Source organism: Eptatretus burgeri, chromosome 8, assembly GCF_056783735.1.
Source record: "Eptatretus burgeri isolate ZD-2024b chromosome 8, Ebu_testis_v1, whole genome shotgun sequence".
Lineage (NCBI taxonomy): Eukaryota > Metazoa > Chordata > Myxini > Myxiniformes > Myxinidae > Eptatretus > Eptatretus burgeri.
In genome coordinates this window covers 52,608,783-52,633,829 of record NC_140968.1, presented here as the reverse complement: position 1 = coordinate 52,633,829, position 25,047 = coordinate 52,608,783, and the positions used below count along the sequence as shown (strand labels likewise).

The window sequence follows — 25,047 nt, the reverse complement described above, 5'->3', positions numbered from 1 at the left end:
ACTTTCAAGGTCGTCCGTCCAAGGTCGAGGTCAACGTCACGAGGCTGTCCAAGTTGCGAAATCCTCGATTTCAAATCGTATCTCCTCCCTCATTTATCAAGAGAGATCAAAAGTTATTAGTGATTCAGATACTATGGACTATTATCTAGAACAACACGAGCCATTTTTTTGAAATTTGCTCTCGTTCCGATTTTATAGCCCTTCAAACTTCGCTCTGATTCCCCGTATGGGCCGTTCATAAAGTACGTACATACAAAAAAAAGTATTAAATTAAGAACCGGAACTCTCCGAGACAAATATTACATTTGAAGCTTTTGTCAGATTTAACTAAAACAATGGAACACAAGTTTAAATGCACACTTACTTTCATTTATGACATGAATATTGTCTTGAATGTCAATTTGTACTTTTATTTTCATAAATGACGTGTGCTGTGATATTAAAAGAAAAAGGTAAATTACACCGCTAGGGACTGTATCGTCATGGCTTACAAACATCGGTTCATAAGGAACTGCTGGCTTTGCAAGCGATTGGCGATGTATGAGGGTGGTGGGTGCTTTAAAGCCCGTGTACGGCCTGCGTTCAGGGGCGGGTGGGTGGTACGACGGCTGCATACATACTTCCCAGCAGACACATGATGTCAGTATTGTAATGTACTGAATAGAAGATGCTTAGCAGGCAGACACGATGCGGAGGAACAGTCGAGCCGGGCTGTGGTGCACAAGCACGAGCGCGGGCGTACTCTGCCCGTGGCTCTCCTTTATTGCGTATTAGCACACTCACGAGCCGGACGACTCCAGCATTACTACGACGCCTCAGGCGGCGCGCACACCTTATATCCCTTGCAGATACGATGACCACTCCGACCACTCCCACACCACCATGCCCTTCCCCGTAGGCCCGCAGACTCCACCACAAGTATGAAAGATTCACGACGTCGGGAATCGGCCGCTTGGTTGTACAACCAGATCACGACGCGGTACAGCCGCAGTGCGCAGCGCGATTATCAAAAACGGTTTTTTCTGCCTCGTGTGTTGCCATGGTGATCGCTTTCCACCTCGTGACGTGTGTGGTTGTGTTTGCCTTTCACCGGAGGAGAGATCTGATTGGCTCATTGCTATTTCCGCATCACGAGCCGCCATTTGCAAGGTTTGGTTAAACTTGTGAAGTTTTAGCTGTTTCTGAGTGTGGCAGAGACAATCTGCTTTTATAGTTAAAATTATCTTCCGCCGTGATCATTTTTGGTAAGTATAATATTATAAATCGATTTTATGTCTTAGCTTTTGTTTTTGGACGTTTGAAAGATCACAGAATCCATCATGTGTTCCTGTTACTGTTGTGATGGAATCTATATCGTTGCATTCAATGTAAACTCTCCCGGGCCCTTCGGGGCCCTCGATCGTGGTTCGAGCGTTGGACTCGGGAATGGCATCTGACGATCGAATCCTCCAACACCCGATTTCATCGTTCGTTTATCACGTTTAGCTGTCGCTGATATGGCCCTGATCGTGTGGAGAAATTTACGGTAATTAGTCAATTCGTTTTTCCGCGGGTCTGGTGAAAAAAAACACCGCTCTGTGGCAAATAAAGGGAAATTGTCAAAATTACTTTGGACAAGTTTAATTTGTTCAGAACCTTTTAAAAAGTTTTTCTGGTGTGGATAATGCTTCGGCCGTTCGGGTCCGACGAATTACCGCATTGTACTACAATGTAACAAATTTAAAGTTTCCCTGCCCTTAATTAAAAAAGCCTCAATTAATATTATTTTTTTATAATGTATTATTTTTTGTCCTCTTTTAACGAGTTAGGCCGAACCAAAGGCAAAAGGAAAACAATTGTCAGTTATTCTTCGCCGAAAAAAGTGGTTTTGTTATAAAAATTTTTTTAACCCTTTGGCCGCCGACAAACTGCCCCTTGTAACAATGAAGTCTTCATTGCGGTAGTTTGTCACTTGGGGAGTTGTTCAAGTTTTTCGGTGTACAATTGTTTTCCTTTGGTAAAATGATTATCAAAAGACATGAAAATAACTTTATGTAATAAAGAATAATATTAATTGAGGCTTTTTAAGGGCAGTGGAACTTAAAACTTGTTACAAGCTGCTTCGAACACTGGTGTACTAAATTGTTGTTGTTTTCTAAAATAAGGGTGATGTCCAATGCTGTAATGTCCACATACAATTTGTGTGGAAAGAATGGGAAGAGACCTTTCCAGAACGTGAATTTTTATAAAGTTGTCAGAGGAAATGAACTCTGCTAAATGACAGTTTATAATGTGCATGACTTGAGCGTAATTCACATTGCAAGTCTTGTTTGATGATCATAAAGCCAAATATATACGAAGTGGAAATTCTTATTATTTTTCAGACAGTACCATGACCAGTCAGCCAACAGCAACAGAGGCAGATGTGGACACTGCCATATCACAACATTTGAAATATGCCCTGAATCAGCAGAGAGGTGTGGGCAGGAACAAGCCCTCATCTATCTATAATTCCAGCAATGTGTGTGTGTCTGTGTGTCTGTCTGTGGCCGCTGTTTCTCGACAACTACTGGTCCGATCTAATTGAAACTTGCCAGCTATATTGCTGGGGACCTGGGTGTGTGCCTTTTCAAGGCTTGATATTAATCGGACAAGAAATTCCCAAGTTACGGCCATTTATTTACCAAACCAACTGCGTCGGCGTGGCCGATGGGGAAGAGATCCTCAGCCGCGTTCCCCATTACGGGTTACAATGTACGGACTTCCGGATAGTGATGACTTACTGTATTCTCATAATTTCTCGATTTCTTATGCGCATTTATAGATAAACACAATGCCCCAATCCAGTCATCGTTTATGAGAGCAAAGGAACGGCTTGTGTGGTTGTTTGAAAGTTTTTTTTTTTTTTGCACGTATGGCCGGGCACATACTAGTGTAACAATAACGAGTACCAGCAACACGCTATGCCAGCCGTCCACGTCCTTGATTATTAAGAATTTGCAGCATAGTTAATTGTAATGTTGTATGTTGGAAACCCAGCCTAAGTTTACATTGTGAAAATATTTACATGTACTTTTATGCAGAATGAAGTTATTTTATTTTCTTGTGAAATTAAGATTGAAAACACCCAACAAATTAAATTTTTTTTGTGCTTTGGAATTATTTATGTGAGATGCATTCAAAATTGTGTTTTCATACTTCATGATGTTGGATCTATGTTTTTTTCTTTGTATGAATACACACACACACACACACACACACACACACATATATATATATATATATATATATATATATATATATATATATATATATATATATATATATATATATATATATATATATATATATATATATATATATATATATATATATATATATAGATTTGGTCTCATTGATTTGCCTGATTGTAATTAAGTTTTATATTATTTAATGCACTGTTCATATTGTTACGTTTGAGGGGGAGGGGGTATGCATTCAAAGGGTAATTAGGATGTTTAATTAGGTATGCCATGCTGTTCGAGTTTACCAGGATCTCGATGTAATAAGTAGCAATTCAGTGGTGATAAGTTGTCTAGTAAATGTTCATTTCTTCAGGGGGGAAATGATAAATGTCACGTAATTAGATAGGGACACGGGATAGGGTAAGTGTGTCTGCGTAAACCCCTTTTTGGTATTCTCTGGAGGCTGGCCGTGACGTCACAGGACAGTGCAGCGGATGGCTCCGCCCCGTGATCATGATTGGCGGAAGGCGATGGCGGTGGGCCAATAAACGGCTCGATTGGGAGTGACGAGGACGAAGGATAAAAAGGTTCTGTTCGGGATCGAAAAGGAAGAGGAAGAAGATTACAACCAGAACGATCGTGTTCTTGATCGTGTCTGGGAGCCTTGCCGAGCCTCGTGCCTCGCTTTGGTTGGCTCTGGGGTTCTGCTGACTCGGAGTGCGGGGTCGGGCGGCGGGCGGACCTGCCCCCCTCTCCTGCTCACGGCTTGGCGCCGGAGCTGGTTCCCTGGCGGCTGTGGGCGGACATGGGCCAGGACCAGGAGGTCGACAGCACCGCGGTTTCTCCTGTCCCCCTGACGAGAGCAAGGCCGGCTCATCCGACGCCGATCCAGGGACAGTTGCGTCCACACCACGGTCCAGCCTGACCACCAGAAATAGCTACGTTGTGTGTGTGTGTGTGTGTGTGTGTGTGTGTGTGTGTGTGTGTGTGTGTGTGTGTGTGTGTGTGTGTGTGTGTGTGTGTGTGTGTGTGTGTGTGTGTGTGTGTGTGTGTGTGTGTGTGTGTGTGTGTGTGTGTGTGTGTGCGTGCGTGCGTGCGTGTGTGTGTGTGCTTGGCGCCTTAGAGGGATTGAGAACTGTACATTCATTGGAATTGTCTGTGTTTTTTCCCCACGCCCGATCCCACACCATCCCGTCGAATCGCCCCGGATCCCTCTTCTTGCCGAGTCTTGTTATTTCTGGTCAATAGTAAAAACGAATAAACATCATCAACTCATTGAAAAGTGACTCGTGCCACCTTCCTCGTCCCGTTTGCGGTAGAGCGATTAGAACCGCCATGTTTGGGTTCTAAATAAATAAACCGCCTCCATCGTTTCGGCTCATTCTACGTTGGCGGGACTGTTCAAGTCCCATGGACGTCACAATATCATCTGTTTCAGTCTTTTTGCACCTCATTCTATTGATGCCCGCTGTGGGACATAACAAGTAAAAATATTTCTAAGTTTTACATATATCATGGAGAAATTATATCAGAAAGGTGTTTGACTTCCCAAGTGGGACCCATATTGTACTCTTTTACCTGTCATTGCTGAATTTCTACCTATTAAATGTCAACTATTATGTCGTATAGCAAAATTTATATGTGGTTCTTCGTCTTCTCATAATTCTTACCTGAGGTTGCTTAATTATGAATCCTGTAACAACGTATGTCATCCTGTATGTCTTCAGTAGCTAAAACTTTTAATTACATTTTATATAAATGCAAGTTATCTGTCAATACCTTTTATACTCATAATGCCCATAATGTATGCAAGGATAGAATTATCAGCAGTTTTACTCACTCTCTCTCTCTCTCTCTCTCTCTCTCTCTCTCTCTCTCTCTCTCTCTCTCTCTCTCTCTCTCTCTCTCTCTCTCTCTCTCTCTCTCTCTCTCTCTATCGAGTGCAGCCTGTGGCTGCTGGTTGCATCATTGGTTGGGACGTGGCTGTGCCGCTGATGCAGTGTCCCCCTTACCAGTGCACTGGTACTCATTTTGCCGAGCTCGGAAGGATGACAGGCTGAGTCAACCTCCTGGTGTATTTTAATTCAGCAGCCAACAGGGCTTGAACTCAGGACCCTAGGATTCCAAGCCACCACCCTAACCACTAAGCCAACACCAGGCTTGAGTTTTACTAACACTGCATGATGATGTTGTTGTACTTAAAGGTGCCTTTGTGCAGTCAATTCCCAGCAGGCACACGACATCAGTATGAAAGATTCACGACGTCGGGAATCGGCCGCTTGGTTGTACAACCAGATCACGACGTGGTAGAGCCGCAGCGCGATTATCCAAAACTTTTTTTTCTGCGTCATGTGTTTCCAGGGTGAGCACTTTGCCACCTCGTGCCATGTGTGGTTGTGTCTGCCTTTCACTGGAGGAGAGATCTGATTGTTGAATTGCTATTTCCGCATCACGAGCCGCCATTTGCAAGGTTTGGTTAAACTTGTGAACTTTCAGCTGTTTCTGAGTGTGGCACACAATCTGCTTTAATCTGCAGAAGACTTCCGCTTTTATAGTTAAAATTATCTTCCGCCGTGATCATTTTTGGTAAGTATAATATTATAAAACGATTTTACGTCTTAGCTTTTGTTTTTGGACGTTTTAAAGATCACAGAATCCATGATGTGTTCCTGTTACCGGTGTGCTGGAATCTATATCGTTGCATTCAATGAGAACTCTCCTGGGCCCTTCGGGCCACGAGAGTGGTTCGAGCGTTGGACTCGAACGTGCATCTGACGATCGAATCCTCCAGCACCCGATTTCATCATTCGTTTATCACGTTTAGCTGTCAGTGATATGGCCCTGATCGTGTGGAGAAATCGACGGTAAATAATTAATCGATTCATTTTTCCACGGGCCTGGTGAAAAAGAACACCGGTCTGTGGCAAATAAAGGGGACTGTAAAAATTACTTTGGACAAGTTTAATTGGTTCAGAACCTTTTAAAATATTTTTCTGGTGTGGATAATGCTTCGGCCGTTCGGGTCCGACGAATTACCGCATTGTACCGCAATGTAACAAATTTCAAGTTCCACTGCCCTGAAAAAAACCTCAATTAATATTATTTTTTTAAATAATATAGTTTTTATGTCCTCTTTTAACGAGTTTGGCCAAACCAAAGGCAAAAGGAAAACAATTGTCAGTTATTGTTTGCCGAAAAATGTGGTTTTGTCGTAAAAAAAAATTAACCCTTTGGCCGCCGACAAACTGCCGCTTGTAACAATGAAGCCTTCCTTCATAGTGGTAGTTTGTCACCAGAAGGGTATTGTTCAAGTTTTTCGGTGCACAATTGTTTTCCTTTGGTAAAATGGTTATCAAAAGACGTGAAAATAACTTTATGTTATTAAGAATAATATTAATTGAGGCTTTTTAAGGGCAGTGGAACTTAAAACTTGTTACAAGCTGCTTCGAACACTGGTGTGCTAAATTGTTTTTATTTTCTAAAATAAGGGTGATGTCCAATGCTGTGATGTCCACATACAATTTGTGTGTAAAGAATGGGAAGAGACCTTTCCGGAACCTGAATTTTTATAAAGTTGCCAGAGGTAATGAACTCTGCTAAATGACAGTTTATAATGTGCATGACTTGAGCGTAATTCACATTGCAAGTCTTATTTGATGATCATAAAGCCAAATACATACGAAGTGGAAATTCTTATTATTTTTCAGACAGTACCATGGCCAGTCAGCCAACAGCAACGGAGGCGGCTATGGACACTGCCATATCACAACTTTTGAAATATGCCCCTGATCGGCGTGGAGGTGCGGGCAGGAACAAGCCCTCATCTATCTATAATTCCAGCAGTGTGTGTGTGTGTGTGTGTGTGTGTGTGTGTGTGTGTGTGTGTGTGTGTGTGTGTGTGTGTGTGTGTGTGTGTGTGTGTGTGTGTGTGTGTGTGTGTGTGTGTGTGTGTGCGTGCGTAGGTTGTTTCTCGACAACCACTGGTCCGATCTAATTGAAAATTGCCAGCTATATTGCTGGGGACATGAGTGTGTGCCTTTTTAAGGTTTGATATTAATCGGACAAGTGCTTCCCAAGTTATGGCCATTTATTTACCAAACCAACTGCGTAGGCGTGGCCGATGGAGAAGAGATCCTCAGCCGCGTTACCCATTACGGGTTACAACGTACGGACTTCCGGATAGTGATGACTTACTGTATTCTCATAATTTCTCGATTTCTTATGCGCATTTATGGATAAACACAATGTCCCATCCAGTCATCATTTACGAGAGCGAAGGAATGGCCTGTGTGGTTGTTTGAAAGTTTTTTTTTTTTGCACGTACGGACACGTACTAGTGTAATAATAACGAGTAACAGCAACACGCTCTGCCAGCCATCCACGTCCTTGATTATTAAGAATTTGCAGCATAGTTAATTGTAATATTGTATGTTGGAAACCCAGCCTAAGTTTACATTGTGAAAATATTTACATGTACTTTTATGCAGAATGAAGTTATTTTATTTTCTTGTGAAATTAAGAATGAAAACACCCAACAAATTAATTTTTTTGTGCTTTGGAATTATTTATGTGAGATGCATTCAAAATTGTGTTTTCATACTTAATGATGTTAGATTTATATTTTTTCTTTGTATGAATACACACGCACACAGTAACACATAATGACCACAACTTGAAAACAACTGTAATTCGTAATCATTTATTATCACGTATCACGCAGAGCATGATTGTGGCAAAAATATACAAGCAGTATTAACAATAATAATATCTTTATCCATACCAAAAAAGCACACTCAAATATAAACATACAATACATAAAAGTAGATACCATTGCAATTGAGAAACATATAAAAAAAATACCACATGGGTAAAAGTCATAAATACCTTTTTGAGAAATTCACTTTGTGCAAAGCACATAACAGTTAACAATTCAAATTCAGAAAGTTTTGCTCCAGGGAGGAACTGTGGAGCTTCTCTCTCAAATATAATTGACTGCACAAAGGCACCTTTAAGTACAATAACATCATCATGCAGTGTAAGTAAAACTCAAGTCTGGTGTTGGCTTACTGGTTAGGATGGCGGCTTGGAATCCTAGGGTCCTGAGTTCAAGCCCCGTTGGCTGCTGAATTAAAATACACCAGGAGGTTGACTCAGCCTGTCATCCTTCCGAGGTCGGCAAAATGAGTACCAGTGTACTGGTAAGGGGGACACTGCATCAGCGGTATAGCCACGTCCCAACCAATGATGCAACCAGCAGCCACAGGCTGCACTCGAGAGAGATAGAGATAGTAAGTAAAACTGATGATAATTCTTTGCTTGCATACATTATGGGCATTAGGAGCATAAAAGGTATTGACTGATAACTTGCATTTATAAAAATGTAATTAAAAGTTTTAGCTACTGATGACATACTGCCCATTGTTACAAGATTCATAATTAAGCAACCTCAGGTAAGAATTATGAGAATACGAAGAACCACATATAAATTTTGCTATACGACATAATAGTTGACATTCAATAGGTAGAAATTCAGCAATGACTGGTTAAAAAAAAGTACAATATGGGTCCCACTTGGGAAGTCAAACACCTTTCTCATAGAATTTCTCCATGATATATATATATATATATACTTGTTATGTCCTACAGCGGGCATCAATATAATGAGATGCATAAAGACTTAAACAGATGGTACTTGACATGATATGAACAGTGCATAAAATTATATAAAACTGAATTACAATCAGGCAAATCAATGAGACCAAATATATATATATCTATGTGTGTATTCATCTATCTATAATTCCAGCAGTGTGTGTGTGTGTGTGTGTGTGTGTGTGTGTGTGTGTGTGTGTGTGTGTGTGTGTGTGTGTGTGTGTGTGTGTGTGTGTGTGTGTGTGTGTGTGTGTGTGTGTGTGTGTGTGTGACCACTGTTTCTTGACAACCACTGGTCCGATCTAATTGAAACTTGCCAGATATATTTCTGGGGACCTGAGTATGTGCCTTTCCAAGGTTTTATATTGTTGTGGTTTCGCCGGCGCGTCGCCACGAGCACGACCCCCGATGGAGCAGTGGGGCCGTCTCGGCTCGATCGCCCAGAATTACAGATCGCCGGCCCGGAGAAGTCTGAGGTCTGCGGATCCTGATTATTTTGGACCAAAATACGCCAATGGGGAGACCACGTGGGGTAGGGTCGATTGCCAACTTCAATTTACCTAAGTACCCACGTGATCCAGCAACCGGGGTATTTCACCCTCGATGGAACTCGTAGGGAAGCGAGCCGCTTAAGCGAGCCCATTCCGTGTGCGATGCCAAGCGGTTTTTTAATCGCCGAATTCCGCCGGCCCGAACATACTGTTTCTCCGTTATAGCGGCAATGATTGCTCACTTTCCCACACGCAGTCAATAGAGAAATGACACGACGAGCTGAGTACATTCAAACAATTGGGTATTTATTTATCAATGATGGGGGACTAGGGGAGCACGCAAGAGAAGATTTATCCCGAATATCAGGCAATGCACGTATGTACAGGCAAAACACTTGTACAATTCACTACTTGTCTGGCACCACAAACAGAAACACGCACACTCAGACAGAAGTGGACCTCAACGGCCTTTATTGCGACTCTCCAGCCGAGGACAGACCGGCTGTGAGCCAGGCGTGGCTGGCTACCTGGCCACGAGCGCACGGCTGGACGTCCCCTGGTCTTGGGACTGGTGTCGCCGTTCCAGCCAGGCGGAAGGCGACGACACGAAGCTCTGGAGCCGGGACGAGGTCGTTGCAGGAGAAGCCAAGGTGATGAGCCAGGCAGAGAAGAAGCGGGAGAAGAGAAGCAGGAAAGAAACCAGAACAACTCCAAGAGAGCCAACCCCGATAATCTCCTCAGGACACACCATATATCGGCCCCCTCCCGCTCAACGAACGCTTCTCTCTTCTCCACTCGCCCTCCCATTGGACGGAAGGCCCCAAGTGACTCCTCGTCCGCTCCCGATTGGACAGGTGGGCGGGGAACTCCATCCCTTGGGCAGAGTCTACAGTGGGGGGCGTTTGTGGCTCCGCCTACGGCTTCACCTCAGACCGCGTATTTAATGGCGACGGTGCTGGGTCGGAGGTGGAGCGTGGAAGATGCCGGCTCCCTGCCGATTGGCCACGGAGGGACAGCATGTCTGTGTTGGACTCCACCCACGTGCGCGCCTGAAGAATGCAGCATCGCCAGTTCCATGTTGAACATTCCAGTTCCAGAATGGCGCCATTGTGGCATTGTTGAAACTCTAATACAATCGTAGCGCATTCACATTTGATTTACCCATTAGACCAGGGATGGGAGCTATCTATACAACATATACTTACCGATATAACTAATCTATAGGAACCTGAATGTTGAGTGCGATAGCTTTCAAAATCCGCAACAATATTAATCGGACAAGTGCTTCCCAAGATATGGCCATTTATTTACCAACTAATGACAGGACACGTTCCTGCGTAGGCATGGCCGATGGGGAAGAGAACCTCAGCCGCGTTCTCCATTACGGGTTAGAACATACGGACTTCCGGATAGTGATGACTTCGTGTATTCTAATAATTTCTCGATTTATTATGCGCATTTATAGATAAACACAATGCCTCAAGTTATGATCGTTTTCATTTTAGACGGTGCATACTTTTCGGTAACATCAGAGTAAGCTGGTATGCTCCGAACCAAGAAGTAAATTTTAAACACGCAATAACTTACAATCGAAAATAAGCAAGTAGGAGACAAAATTTAAACAACGGGTGTTTTTTTGGGTACCTTTTTAGATGTTTTTTCTTGCTGTTTTGGTACTTTTTTTCCCCCCAGAAAATGGCATCACACTGCAGAGGGCATGCACGTACAGGCACGCGAGAACGAAGGAACGGCCTGTGTAGTTGTTGTTTGTGGCTCGCGGTTTGAGTTTTTTTTTATCTTGCCAAAATGAAGTTTTTGCAAGATATGTTAGTCAGCTTGTATGTTTTTTTTTTTTGTATGTAAGCACGTATAAAAAATTCTGCAGAGCACAGTTATCATTGGAAAGTTTTGTAACTTCGCATATCAGAGGCCTATCGAGGTCCCTTTCAGCGCACAAAATTTTGAAGGTCAAGGTCAAAGGTCAAGGTCACTTTGTCGCAAATCAGGGGAGTCGACGAAACCCTTATTTTTTGAGTAATTTTGATCGGATCGTCTTAAAACTTATGGGAATATAGTTCATGGTCTGGCGTTCAGCTGATTAATTTTTGGTGGCGATTGGCCTTGACCTTCATGTTTTTTTTTTTTGTTTTTTTATTTTTTGGTCTGTAATCATGTATAAATCACTCTGCAGAGCACAGTTATCATTGGAAATTTTTGTAACTTCGCATATCAGAGGCCTATAGAGGTCCCTTTCAGCGCATAAAATTTTGAAGGTCAAGGTCAAAGGTCGAGGTCACTTTGGCACAAATCAGGGGAGTCGACGAAACCCTTATTTTTTGAGTAATTTTGATCAGATCGTCTTCAAACTTCATGGGAATATAGTTCATGGTCTGGCACTCAGCTGATTAATTTTTGGTGGCGATTGGCCTTGACCTTCATGGTTAGCGCCGAAGGTCAAACATATTTGATCCCAAGGTCAAATTTTCAAGTTTTAGGAACCATATCGTGTAGTACCTCAAATTGAACACCTCGATGAGTGCTTTCTAGATATGTCAAGCTTGAGACATTATGACGTCATTTGGTGATGAGGCAAAAGCATATTTTTCATGGTTACTCTGTAGAACGATTCTCATCGGAATCTCTCGTAGGCAGATATTCCTCAAGGAGTCGCTCCTGGTGGATAGCAGCTCTGTTCACCTTAGTGTGACCTTAAAGAAGTCACACGTGGTCACCTTTTGGCAAGATATGGGTCACCCTGCGGGTGACATTGGTTTTTTTTTTTCACCAGGCCCGCAGAAAAATGAATTCATTATTTACCGTCGATTTCTCCACACGATCAGGGCCATATCAGGGGAGGGCCATATCAGGGCCATGTCAGCGACAGCTAAACGTGATAAACAGATGATGAAATCGGGTGCCGGAGGATTTGATCGTCAGATGCCACTCCCGAGTCCAAGCTCGAACCACGATCGAGTGGCCCGAAGGGCTCGGGAGAGTTTCCATCGAATGGAACTATATATAGTTTCCAACCCACCAGTAACAGTAACATAACATCATGGATTCTGTGATCTTAAAAACGTCCAAAAACAAAAGCTAAGACACATAAAATCGATTTATAATATTATACTTACCAAAAATGATCACAGCGGAAGATAATTTTAACTAAAAAAGCAGAAGTCTTCTGCAGATTAAAGTGGATTGTCTCTGCCACACTCAGAAACAGGGGAAAGTTTACAAGTTTAACCGAACTTTACAAATGGCGGCTCGTGATGCGGAAATAGGAATTAGCCAATCAGATGTCTCCTCCAGTCAAAGGCAAATACAACCACACATGGCACGAGGTGGAAAATCGCTCACCCTATAAACACATGAGGCAGAAAAAGAAGTTTTAGATCATCACGCTGCAGCTGTACCGTCGTGATCTGGTTGTACAACCAAGCGGCCGATTCCCGACGTCGTGAATCTTTCATACTAACGTCGTGTGCCTGCTGGGTAAAGGTTATCGTCGCATGCCTGACTCGCTAAGCCGTCGGATTATGTAAAGATTGTTGGTGGATGGCCGAATATTACGGTTTTGTGCCTTTGATAAAATAATATTAAATAATTGCATTGAGAAATGGAGATTTTTGCTTCGGTTGACGTTACGATTTTTGATGGCTTGGTACAGAATCGTCGTAGAAACTTCTGGTTTGCATCGCTGCCTTCTCTAGAGACAGCTTTTATTGGACAAGGTCAGAGGTAAAGTTGATGATTTCGTAAGTACCAGTCTATGACTGCTTGTTTGTTTGTTTGTCTGTTTGTATGCAGGATATCTCAAAAAAGTTGTGGACGGATCTGGATGAAATTTTGTGTACAGGTTCGGTGTGTGACATGGATGAAGTGTTTAGATTTTGGTGAAGATCTAGCTTCAGATCCGACTCCTAGAATTTTAAAAAGGGATTCTTCACCATTGAGAGATAGGGGTAAACTAATATATAGCACGATATCTCAAAAAGTTGTAGACGGATTCGGATGAAACTTGGTGGACATGTTGGGTGTGTGGAAAGAATGAATTGATTCTATTTTGGTGAAGATCCCAATCCGGATCTGGATGCAATAATTATTTATTTTTTAAAGTGATTCTTCACCATCGGGCCAAAAGCGATATGGTACTGTATGGCATGATATTAAAAAAAAATCTAATGGGCCCAATACGTTCTCATGGATCAGGCATTACGTGGTGGAGGTATGCGTTCTACTGAGTGCCCTTCTCGTCTATTAATTGCATTATCTGAAGAAAAAAAAAAAACTATAAATAGATGGTATAAAGAAATATTGTATAAGCAGCTAAAACCGTGTCCTGGGACTTATGACTCATCCTGTAGAGTAAAGGGTATTCAACAAGTAACATTAAGCTGCAATGATGACTGTATGTAGCTGTTGCCATCACGTGACTGATTCCAAAACTACACCTCTGCAGAACACATCTAATGAAATGAATAGTTCTTCCATATAATCCAAAGAGCTATTTCAAATATGTATCTCGGTTACTGTGACAAAGATTTACATTTGAACAAAACTTCACTTGACAAAGTAGAATTATATTATTTAGTCAAGATTAACAACCCACAACATGTAAAAAAAAACAAGAGACTTGATATAATTAACCTTTGTCTCGTCTCTCGTGATAAACTATGAAAGTGGATATGTGATAAACTCAGATTAATGCGGTGTCAAACCAATGAAATAACATTCAATCTTCACTCTTCCTGCAATCAATTGTGAAATCATTGTTATAATATTTGCTAATGCTTTGCTATGTTTGTACACCTCAGCATATTTATTGGCAATATACCAATAAGGGTTCGCAATGCGACATGTTGTTTGTTCGACCAATATATGGAGAATTACTTTGGGGAGCTGCTGTATTATTGCCGAGGGAGACATATTGCTTTTGACATGGAATTTTTCCAAATCAAATTTTCCAACCTTGTTTATTGAATTCATTTATTCACAAGGTACAAGAGCTGCTGTATGCTGAGTTCAGGGTCAATGTTAAGTTGTTTTTCTAATGAAGTCAAACTCTTACAAATGAAAATGTATGGCTTCATAAAGACCCGGTGTACACAGACACTTTCAAATATGTGAAATCGAAGACAACCTCAAGCAAAAATCACATGAAATGCAAGAAAACCCAAAACATGACAAACAACAACACATAATGCTTTTGACAAGAAACGTTTCCCCGAGCCTCTGGGATAATTACTGCAGAAGAGCATAAGGCTGGAAGGGAGGCCAATTTAATGCTGATTGTTATGTCATTTTGAAGCACAAATGGAATAATCTATCAGAGTGGCAATAGCGCCTCACTACTGGAACACTCAGCTGTCCTTTCGGGCAACATCCCCGATGATAAATACATCAGCAGCAGGTTGTAGTTTTTCAGCCAATGAAAAGCTCGTGGTTAATTGATCAGCTATGATGAGACCTGTTAAACATTACCGGCAAGCATCAGTTTGGTAGATTTTGGTATTCATGTATCACGCGATGGTCACCTGACACTCCTCGATAAGGCATGACTGACGGACATCGAGGTGAAAAGAAAATCACTGGTGCCTTAAAACCAGTTGCTTTGGGCAGACGGAGCTCGTTAGCTGTGGTAGGCAGCTCATCTAGGTGGAGGAAACTCTGAATCCAAATCCGCCGATGCCTTGCAGTTCAGGTTTTGAAACTTGAGGCTAAGAGTTTAATGCGGTAAAGGTAGCAATTTTTTTTTAATCCATGAGTCACTCTTGGGCAACGTGTACTACACCATTTTAGCCTTCCAATCAGAGTTACGTGAAGCCATGGGAGCAGGTTGTGGATGGCCATGCAAGCAGCTGGCACATATTACCAGTAATGACAACATGCTAGGCAGTGGATCCTCTAATAAAGAGCAAGGGATAGGATCACCCGTCTTGTAGGGACACTGCCCGGAAGAAGGCAATGGCAAACCACTTCTGCACATACCAAGAAAACAATCATAATCAGAAATCTAAGAGACAAATCTATTCTTCCGGATGATGAGCCACCCAAGTTTGAAAGCACTCAAATGGCTACTGGGAAGCGCAAAGTGTTTTGATGAGTTGGACTGGCCGTTATGAAGAGACTGGATCAAACCCGCAAGGAAATCCAGTCGCTGAGTTTGCCAGAACTGAAAGCTGAACTCTGAGCTTCTCAAATATTCGCAAAATAGGACCTGGAATGTAATTTCAATGAATCAGGGAAAAGCAGATGTTATAAAGAGAGAGATGGAGAGGACAAGAACTGTAATTTTGGGTACAAGTGAACTTAGATGGACTGGTTTGGGGCAGTTTCAAACTGACGATCACAAAACCTGAAAACTAAGTGGAGTGGCAGTGATTTGCAATAAGTAGATGGCTGGGTCTTTCCTGGGATACAACCCAGTCAATGATAGATTAATATCAGTGAGGTTGAAAGGACATCCAGTGAACACCACCATCATTGAAATGTATGCTCCAACTTCTGCAGCGTATGAAGAAAATGTGGAGGAGTTTTATGGAAAGTTGCAGGAACTCCTGCAGCAGGTACCTAAATGAGATGTTTTAGTTATTATGGGAGACTGGAATGCAAATATTGGAGAAGCAGGAGCACCAGGGATTGCATGAAAGCATGGACTTGGTATCCAAAATGAGCCAGGGGAGCAAATGCTTGAGTTGTGTGTGGAGAATGAGCTCGTAATTACAAACACATGGTTCAAACATCCCAAGCATAAACTGTACACATGGACTTCACATGATGGGCAACATACAAATCAGACTGATTATATGATAATCAACAGAAGATGGAGAAGTGCCACTCAATCTGCCAGGTACAGACTGGAGGACAGATAATGAACTCCTTATGGCAAAATTATGAGTCAAATTGAGAAAGGTGAAAAAAAAATTGAAAATTCTGACCAGATATGACCTTGAAAACATGTCTGAACGAGAACATCACTCAGTCGAGCGCATTCCTCTGCCAGGCTGAACAGTTTACATTTTGTATCTGAGTTTCTTCCTCCTGAGCTCTAAGATTAAAACAAATGGAGAATGTGGACAAGTAATTAATACACGTGAGTTGGGGAGAACAGCAATGTAAGGATCGACAAAGATCTGGAAAGACAAAAACGTGACGATGCAAACCATGAGGCTGATGAATGCTCTGGTATTTCCAATTGGAATGTATAGATGTGACTCATGGACACTGAAGAAGAAAGAAAGAAACGAGATTGACAGTTATGAAACGTGGTGTTGGAGGCGAATGTGAAAAAATTCCATGGACTGCAAGAAGTACAATCAAATCGGCGATTGAATAAATTAGATGGCCATGTAGATTCGAAGTGCTGATGCCAAAATAGAAACTGTCATACTTTGGATATATCATGCGTGCAGAAAACTTTAAGTCTGGAGAAATCTACCATGCTGGGTACGGTTGAGGGGAAAAGAGGAAGAGGCAGACCTTGCATGTGCTGAAAGGATAGAGTAAAGGCTGCAACCAAGATGTCTCTTCCAGAGCTTCGGGAAGCAGTGCAGGATAAGGATGTTTGGAGAAATCTGATCACGAATGTCACTAGAAGTTGCCACGACTTGACAGAACTGGATAACTAGACATGACCATAACCAATTGAGGGTGTTTCCTACCTACATCTTTCAGTACGATATGAATGTTTCAGAGTTTTCGTGTATAATTCATGCATATACAAATGCCAAGCAAAATAAATAAATAAATAGAATAATAAACACACAAAAGGAAGATTGCGAAAGTCACATTTTCACGTCATCCGAGTCAACCCTGTCGGTCGAGACGTTTGCAGTCTAGAAGTTCTGAAGGTTTCGATTATTTAGTTGCATTGCCAAAAGCAATTTCCATACACTCTCTGATTGCACTCATCAGAGAGCAAATTGTAAACAAATTCCCGCATTGCTTGCCTCTTCCGGCCAGTTAGCACTGTGAAAACCAATCTGGGCCAGCTGGAGTGTGGCCCGACATGAGACATCCAATGCTTGAAGCCAAAAGTTGTAAACTCACACATTCATCTGATGTGCATTCAAACGTGTTTGATGGAAAATCTGTTGATGATCACTGGAAGAAAAAAATGTGTTTGAAAATTTTGCAAATTCCACCAACAGGCATGCGTATCCTTTATAATATGGCATTTGCTTGTGTGAGTCGTCCTGTTAACATGCGGTGACAATGCCAGGCAATTTCACTGACTTTCGTTCCGTCTGTCAATAGTTGGTGTCGCCGTCTCATAGGACTGACAAATGATAACGCAGTCCCATTCGGCTTTGCCCTAACTCCATTAGTCCCCTGCTTGGTTGGCCGTCATTACACACCAACGGTTAAGGTCCAAATAAAGAAGGAAATGAAAAACGAAAACAGGGAGGCAATGCATGGAATAGTGAATCATTTTCAACCTCACCCCTGGCCTTTTCTCCTGAAAGAGAAGGTCCTCGACTGGATCATTGTTACTGTGTGCTCAGTCTTTGTTGTGCTCAGTGGTTTGGCAAATTAAATCCAGTTATATAGGTCATGTGGTTAATCATCAATCTCTCCACATTGGGGAAGTGGAAGGTGGACCAAAATTATACAGTCAAATTGGCAGAATGATATGAAGCAAAAGACTGGGGCAACTGAGATTGTTAACATCAAGACAATTTTTTTTTTTAGTCCTTATGCAGAAATTATGATAAGTTTATATGACTTCTTAGCTTGTACGATGGGAATACAGTATATCCACCCAGTAGATTCTAAAATCCAACCAATCACTGCTGCGGCTGCAACCCCATCCTTGCACTCAGGATGAACGGGGTCAGAGCGGACAAACTCCAGACCTTATCGCGATGCCATTGTGACCCCCGGTTTTGATCCCACATATCGTGTTGAAACGTTGAATAATGTCCTTGTTATTTATTTAATAGTATCAATGATGTGTCATCCTGTCCTTGTCCCACATTCTGTTTGTGCATAGGCCTCTGGCATGAAACTTATAAGCAATGTCACAAAAAAAAAAATCAGCCTTTTGGGGTAATTATGGAAATCTGAATAAAATACAGCTCTGAAAATAAGAGATTAAATGTAGGAAAAAATAATAATAACAATCACTAGAATGCCATTATACGCTTATTAATCATTGCAGGTAATGTCAGTAAATTGTAGTTTTCAGCGATGTCATCGTTAACTCTACAGGCAAATTAAATAACATCAATCGAAGTGTAATTAAATGCTTTGCAAAAATCCAGTTTCTATTTCATAAAATTGTTCTCAAACAAATTTACGAAATTGCCGGAATACGAGTGAATTTGCTGATACGAGTGCGTGATCGGACGAATGTCGGCACCGATGTGCATTTGGTACATTCCGCCTGCACCATTGACCTCGTACATAACCCATTTGCGTGGGACATAGGGTTGCCCAAGGATTAACAATTCAAAAAACAAAAATGTCACTTGATACGATTTCACCTACAAGGCACTTCAATGCAAGAGGGAGACCATTAGGCCAATCAAGGCCTGCGCTGGTGTTGCGAACTGATGGTTGTCTGTCCGTGCTCTCTCCTTTTCCTTAAACTAGTCATAGCAAACCACAGTTTTTCTGACGGTTTAATTAAAAGAAAGCATGTTGCATTTCATAATGATATTGCATTTACAATGAACAAGACATAGAACTGTGAGTCTCAATGAGAATGCAAAATGAAGTGAAACATTTGAAAAAGGATCTTTTATAACACGTCGTGGTTGATGTTATTACCTCCGCCACCGAAGGTGAAGGAGGTTGTTTTTTCCCCTTTCTGTCTGTTTGTTACTTGCAAAATCGAAGATTTTTGAAGTATATTGGTTCGTCGATTATGTTATTCTGTCTGTCTGTTTGTCGCCAACAGGTCACAATTTTAAACCGATCTTCACGAAACTTCACCACATGGTAGTGTTTGTCATAAGGAAGAAGCCTATTGTTTTTGAGGTCAAAAGGTCAACAACTTGTATGGGATTTCTAAAATCCTCATTTTTCATCCGATTGACTTGAAATTTGAACAACATTTGCATATTGCATCAATTCATTGGGAAAACAACGATGTTTGAGATCGAAAGGTCAAAGGTCAGCTCAAGGTCAAACTTCTAAAATCATCAATTTTCAACGAAAAAATCGTCAATTTACTGGTTAATTATCTTCCAAAGAGGTGTTTTAATGAACTCAAACACCCACATTTCACTCATGCACTTCCTTGGAGTTCCCTTAGTATGCATGCAAAGTTTCAGGCTGCTAGGTTTTATGGTTTTTGTGTTATGGAGGACACACACACACACACACACACATTTATTAGTATAGAAGATAGCTATACAGATATATGAGTGTTTTTTTTTGTGGTTTGGGGAAGGCAGTTTTAGGGTTAACAATGTACTGTGGAACACCGACCACACACTATCCCTTTTCGAGACCCTCTCACAGACATCACGCTCAGCACAGATGTGCGCAGTCACCCATCTATACTCAAAGCTACCTCCAGGTCCTGCCAATATCCCTATACCCCTCTATTTCGAATGCTTCTAGTTACCTATCTAATCCCAATTTAATCCTATCTACTGTTTGTGATAAAATGTTTGAACCATCGACCTCCCAGATTCAGAGTGGACCTCAAACCATGACGCCACCGAGTCTGGTAAATCACTGAAAAATTATGGAAATGACAGTGGTGTTTATATTTTCCCTCATTTTGAATTTGAATCAGACTTTGATCTCAGTTCTGATCTTTGTTTTGGAAGAGATGCTGTCATTGCATCAATCATAATTTCTACCGCACTTCTCCAGAGGGCAAAATGTGAAATCGCTTCTTACCTGGTGCAACTTTGTGTCTGGATTATGGGATTGAAAGCGCATGGAGATAAAATGAAGTTCGCTGTCGGGTTGTTGCTGAAGACTTTCAATGGTTTAATCTACAAACTGGTCATGCGTGATGTTGCTCTGCTCTGGTCCAATCCAGAGAGGGAGGAATGTTTACGACTGTGGCCACAGGGCTTCCTGATATATCGCGACCACATGATGAGAAGCTGCACAGATAAATTTGTCACCGTCTTGTTCTCGTCCAGGTCCTCAGCTTGACGCATTACTAGTGAAGCCATGACCCCCTCTTTCAGCATGCTCTTTCTCCTTCACCACAAAGATTCTGTTATCGAAAAACAAATCACAACAGCACCGAACATTTTTTTTCTTTTTTATAACCTAGTTGTACCTATCCACTGGGGTTTTGGGAAAGAGATCAAAGATTTATTTATTTTCTATCAGCAGGATTAGCTGGAGATTGATCTCAATGATGTCCATGAAAGAGGCATCGCTCGTGCAGTCAAAAGACCGTGCCTTTCCCTGGTTATGTGTAGGAGAGAAATCATGATGCTCTTACATGACCATGAGATGATCTTTCAGGTCTAATACCTGCGTGCGTCAGGAGCCATGTGGTTCGAGGACGTAAAACACCTGCACAATCGTGAAGTTCATTGCCCTCGCACATGCAGGTGTTAAGTGAGTTTAAGGATCCTGATGTTGATCGATTGTTTCATACTAGTTTGGATTTGCAGCTATGATTGAAAACACCTCTTGGATGGTTCATTGAAGTTTCCTTGAGTCGGCTAAGGTGGCAATTATTGCTCCCTGACTTTGCTATTATTTTCCATTGACATTTGCTTCTTCGTCTTATTCTTTCATATGTAGTGCAAGTCTGTTGGGTAGCGTCATTAGCTGAGGATGCTGCTGTGCTGCTGATGCAATGCCCTCTGTAAGTTAGGGCAGGAATTTGGAATTTGGCCAGGAGTTCCCGTTTAACGTCCATCCGAGGGACGGCATACACATTGATGAATCGCCCTGCCTGTAAAATACCACGATGACAGTTTATAGCTGGGTCGGGATTCAAACGCAGACGAGGCAGCTTACAGATGAGAGTATGTACCTGAAGGTCGAGGCCTATATAGGGTCTCGCCATCCTGCCAGCCCAGACATTTGTTGTTCAGGCTTTTGTTATCCTTAATGAAGAAGCTGTCGACCATCTCATTACTTGTGATTAGCGCTTGAGCGTTTGTTGAGCATACAGGGGATATCTAAATACTTAATGCTTACCTATTTCAATACCATATAATAATGTTCATTAATCAGCACTTTGCACACGTTTACCGAAGTGCTATTTAATGAACATATCTTAACGTAAGTACCATTGTCTCTGCATTCGTTCAGGTTCATCGGCGATACGTTTTTCAGTTCTCGTGATGCTACAATCCAATGAGGTAAGTGAAACCTAATTTTCAAACATATGTGGTTGGTTTGAGTAAAATATCCAAGTTTGAGTAAACTATGCATCAATTATTATCAATGAGAAATGCTTCTGAAGATGTGCACTGTTTGTGCGTGATAACATCACTGGTGACCAAAGCAGAAACTATTAAAGGGTATTGTCTCCTTTGTTGAGATATACAACCATGAGAAAATGTATTCTACATGCTGTTTCAAATATTTATTCTTCATTTGATGAAATAAACTCCACTTAACCTTTTGAGGTCATCTGGGTTATTTATGAGTCGTATAACTCAGGTCAGGTATGGGAGCATGTGCCAGAACAGCGCGTCGCTGCGTCCACTTTCCGCCGGTACTCCAGGGGCCTCTGTCTGGCCATCCCCCAGGCAGATGCCAGGCCCATCCCCATCTCGAGATGATGGTCAACCTGCTGCAACCACGAGGCACGTGGTCGGCCCACTGGCCTCCTCCACTCACGAGACTCCCTCGCTGAGAGAATCTGGTGAGCAGGATCAGCGTCAGGAAAACGAGCCACATGTCCATACAGCCGCAACTGACGCTCACGGACTATGCAGGTAACAAATCTCATCTGAGTCTCTCTCAGCAACTGCTCGTTGGACACAAAATCCGACCGGCGATAGCCAAGGATTCTCCGAAGAGACCTGGTACCAAAGGAATTAAGTCTCCATCTCAGATCCTTGGTCAGAGTCCAAGTCTCGCATCCATAGAGCAAGACTGGAAGTACCAAGGACCTGAAGACTCGGACTTTCGTCCTCCCGCACAGGTACCGGCAGCCCCACACCCCATGATCCAGTGAATCCATGACTCCCCAGGCCCAACCCAGACGTCTATTGACCTCTGACTCTCTTGGTCAATAGAAAAAAATAGCAAGTCGTATAACTACCAAATGCAAAAGTGATATAACTACGACTATAATGTCATGCATGAAATACAATAGGTACCTTTTCACATTCTGTAGAAGATGAATATAAAAAAAATAGTACTTTTCAGCATCTGACATTTTATTACCTCTGGTTTTATGCTGATTCACTGAATATGCATTTTTTTCCTCTTTGAGACTCTTAATTGACTTATTTTTGGGACTCTTTGTCAACTCATCTTTGGGACCCCTTACCTCGACTCCTCTTTGGGATTTCTCTTTGGAATCCTTGTCCCCTCCTTCACTGGGACAGCTTTATCGCATCAATATGTATTGCTCGAGTTCTCATTAACTCAACTCATGTGATGTTTAACAGTTTACTTGGACTGCTATTGTGAGCACTGGGCACATAACATTGAGAGTTGTAAACAAGGAAGAATCTTTGTCGAAATGTGCTTTCAATTGGTCTCTGGATGTACAAAAATGAATACGTTTTATGATACGTCTTGAACATTTTGAATGAAAGCACATGTACAACTAGATATCTGCGATAATAGGTTGCCAAGGATAAGCATCCCCAGACGCCTGCGATACAATGGTGGCCATATTCTTTTCGGACCGACATACGACCTTGACCATTTAGGGATAGAGTATAAATTAAGAAAATGTGTTCCCATTTACAATCTATCCATAAAACTCACATGATGAAAATCGGAGAGCGGGTTTATTCAAGTTATGATCAAAAAGGTGTATTTCCTGAGTTAGGCCACAATGCGAAAAAAAGTAGGTCAAGGACACAAATCAAATATCAGGTGCACAACTTTACTACAGGTGCACTATTATGATGAAAGAACGTCTTGGAAGGCCAAGCGGTCTTTAAGATTCCGCATTGGCAAAATTGGGCAATGATAAAATCGCTTTTTTTTTCAGACCACCATTTAACTTTGACCTTTAACTCAGAGGGGTTTGATCTAAATTAAGCGCAAATGTTCCAAGATGATGTCTTCCAAGATGTTCTCTTTGATCTAAATTATTAGCTCTCATACGAGCCTCGACAATGTACACACAAAAAAAATGCAGCTTGCTCTAGGATAATTAGAGAATGCAATTTCATTCTGATGGGACAAACCTCAGTCGAATTTTGGTGAAAAATGTTACATTGTCTATAAAGGGTCATGACCTTAAAATTAAGTCAAGGACAAAAAATTATGTCCACCCCACAAACTTTTCATTCCCATTATTCATGCAAAATTTAATTCCAAAAGTCTCAGCCGGATCTGAGATATAGCTCGGAAATTGGCAGAAAAAAAAAGAGCTAGAATGTTACTCGGTAGAGCGCGTACCTCCGCCAGGCTGAACTGTTTACAATTTGTATCGCGCTGAAAGGTCGCATTTGCATCCGAACCTTAACCAATATCTAATTGGCTTGTTCTTGGCACTTAACTCATCCACCAAGTTTTGTCATAATCCGTACACAACTTTTTGAAATATCATGCAAAACATAGTTTTTGGCCCCACCTCTCGTTGGTGAAAAATCACTTAAAAACAATTCTCAGATCTGGATCCGCATTCGAATCTTCACCAAAATTGAACCAATTCGTTCTTGTCACACAGCCAATTGAACCACCGAATTTGTCCAAATCTGTCAATATCTTTTTGAGATATGCTCACTCACAGACTGACAAACAAATTGGGGTGAAAACAGAACCTCCATCCACCTTTGGTGACTGAGGTAAAAATTTAACCTAAATGGTGGTTTAGTACTCCTTGGGGTCTAATAAACTCTGATGTACTGTTCCATTTAAAACTGGGCACACTAATTACAGAAGCAAACCCTACAACAGGTATATGCCCCCCCCCCCGATCCTATAGGGGAGGCTGAATATAACTTCACCATTGATGAAAAACCGTTGATTTGTTTTTACTGAAACTGTTGGTAAAATGGTAAACGATTCACTCATTTCAATCAAAATTGATGAACGATGGACTTGAAACATGTCAGGCTCATATAAATGTCAGAAGAAATTTCCATTCAACATATTGTTGATCCCATCGTTATGACAGATATTTCATTGATCTGATGTCAGAGTGACAGAATAATAATATAAATACACCTCCAACCCTCTTCCTCAACCCCTCTCCAGAACAAAAAGCAATGATTATGGTGTAAAGGTAGAAAAACAAAAAACAACTACATGATGAGCACGAAATTTGCACACTCTTCCATACCCTGAAATCAGTGAAGATACATCTTCAGTCTGTTTGATATCATTAAATAAATGATTTTCTTGACCAGTCTCGGTGGTGTAATGGTGAGAGCAGATGCTGTGGCTGGGAGGTTGTTTGTTCGAATCCTGACCGAGTCATCCCAAAGTATTTGCTGCTTCCTTGCTGAACACTCAGCATTTTAAAAGGATAGAGTATGGACAAACAGCATAAGTTAGTTATAGTAGCCCAGGCTTTGATGGGCCGAATGGTGTCGAAGTTCCCTTTTTAGTGAACTCGTATTTCTTCGCTGTAATAA

The 25,047-nt window shown here is 41.7% G+C and overlaps 1 protein-coding gene across 3 annotated transcripts in view; it reads left to right on the top strand.

Moving 5' to 3' along the window:
* The first annotated feature begins 1,143 nt into the window (after window positions 1–1,143).
* The window catches only part of LOC147021736 (uncharacterized), a 92,988-nt gene continuing 69,084 nt past the window's right edge, over window positions 1,144–25,047 (top strand). For 2 of the 3 annotated variants that reach the window (XR_015060911.1, XM_085892030.1), the window contains exons 1-2: window positions 1,144–1,244; window positions 21,587–21,636. Coding sequence is in view for 2 of the 3 variants with exons in the window: in XM_085892030.1 (XP_085748156.1) it covers window positions 21,619–21,636 (18 nt within the window). In the remaining variant the exon portion in view is untranslated. Of the gene's footprint in view, window positions 1,245–17,383; window positions 21,637–25,047 lie in introns of those variants that run through there. The other variant, XM_085892032.1, reaches the window with a different exon arrangement.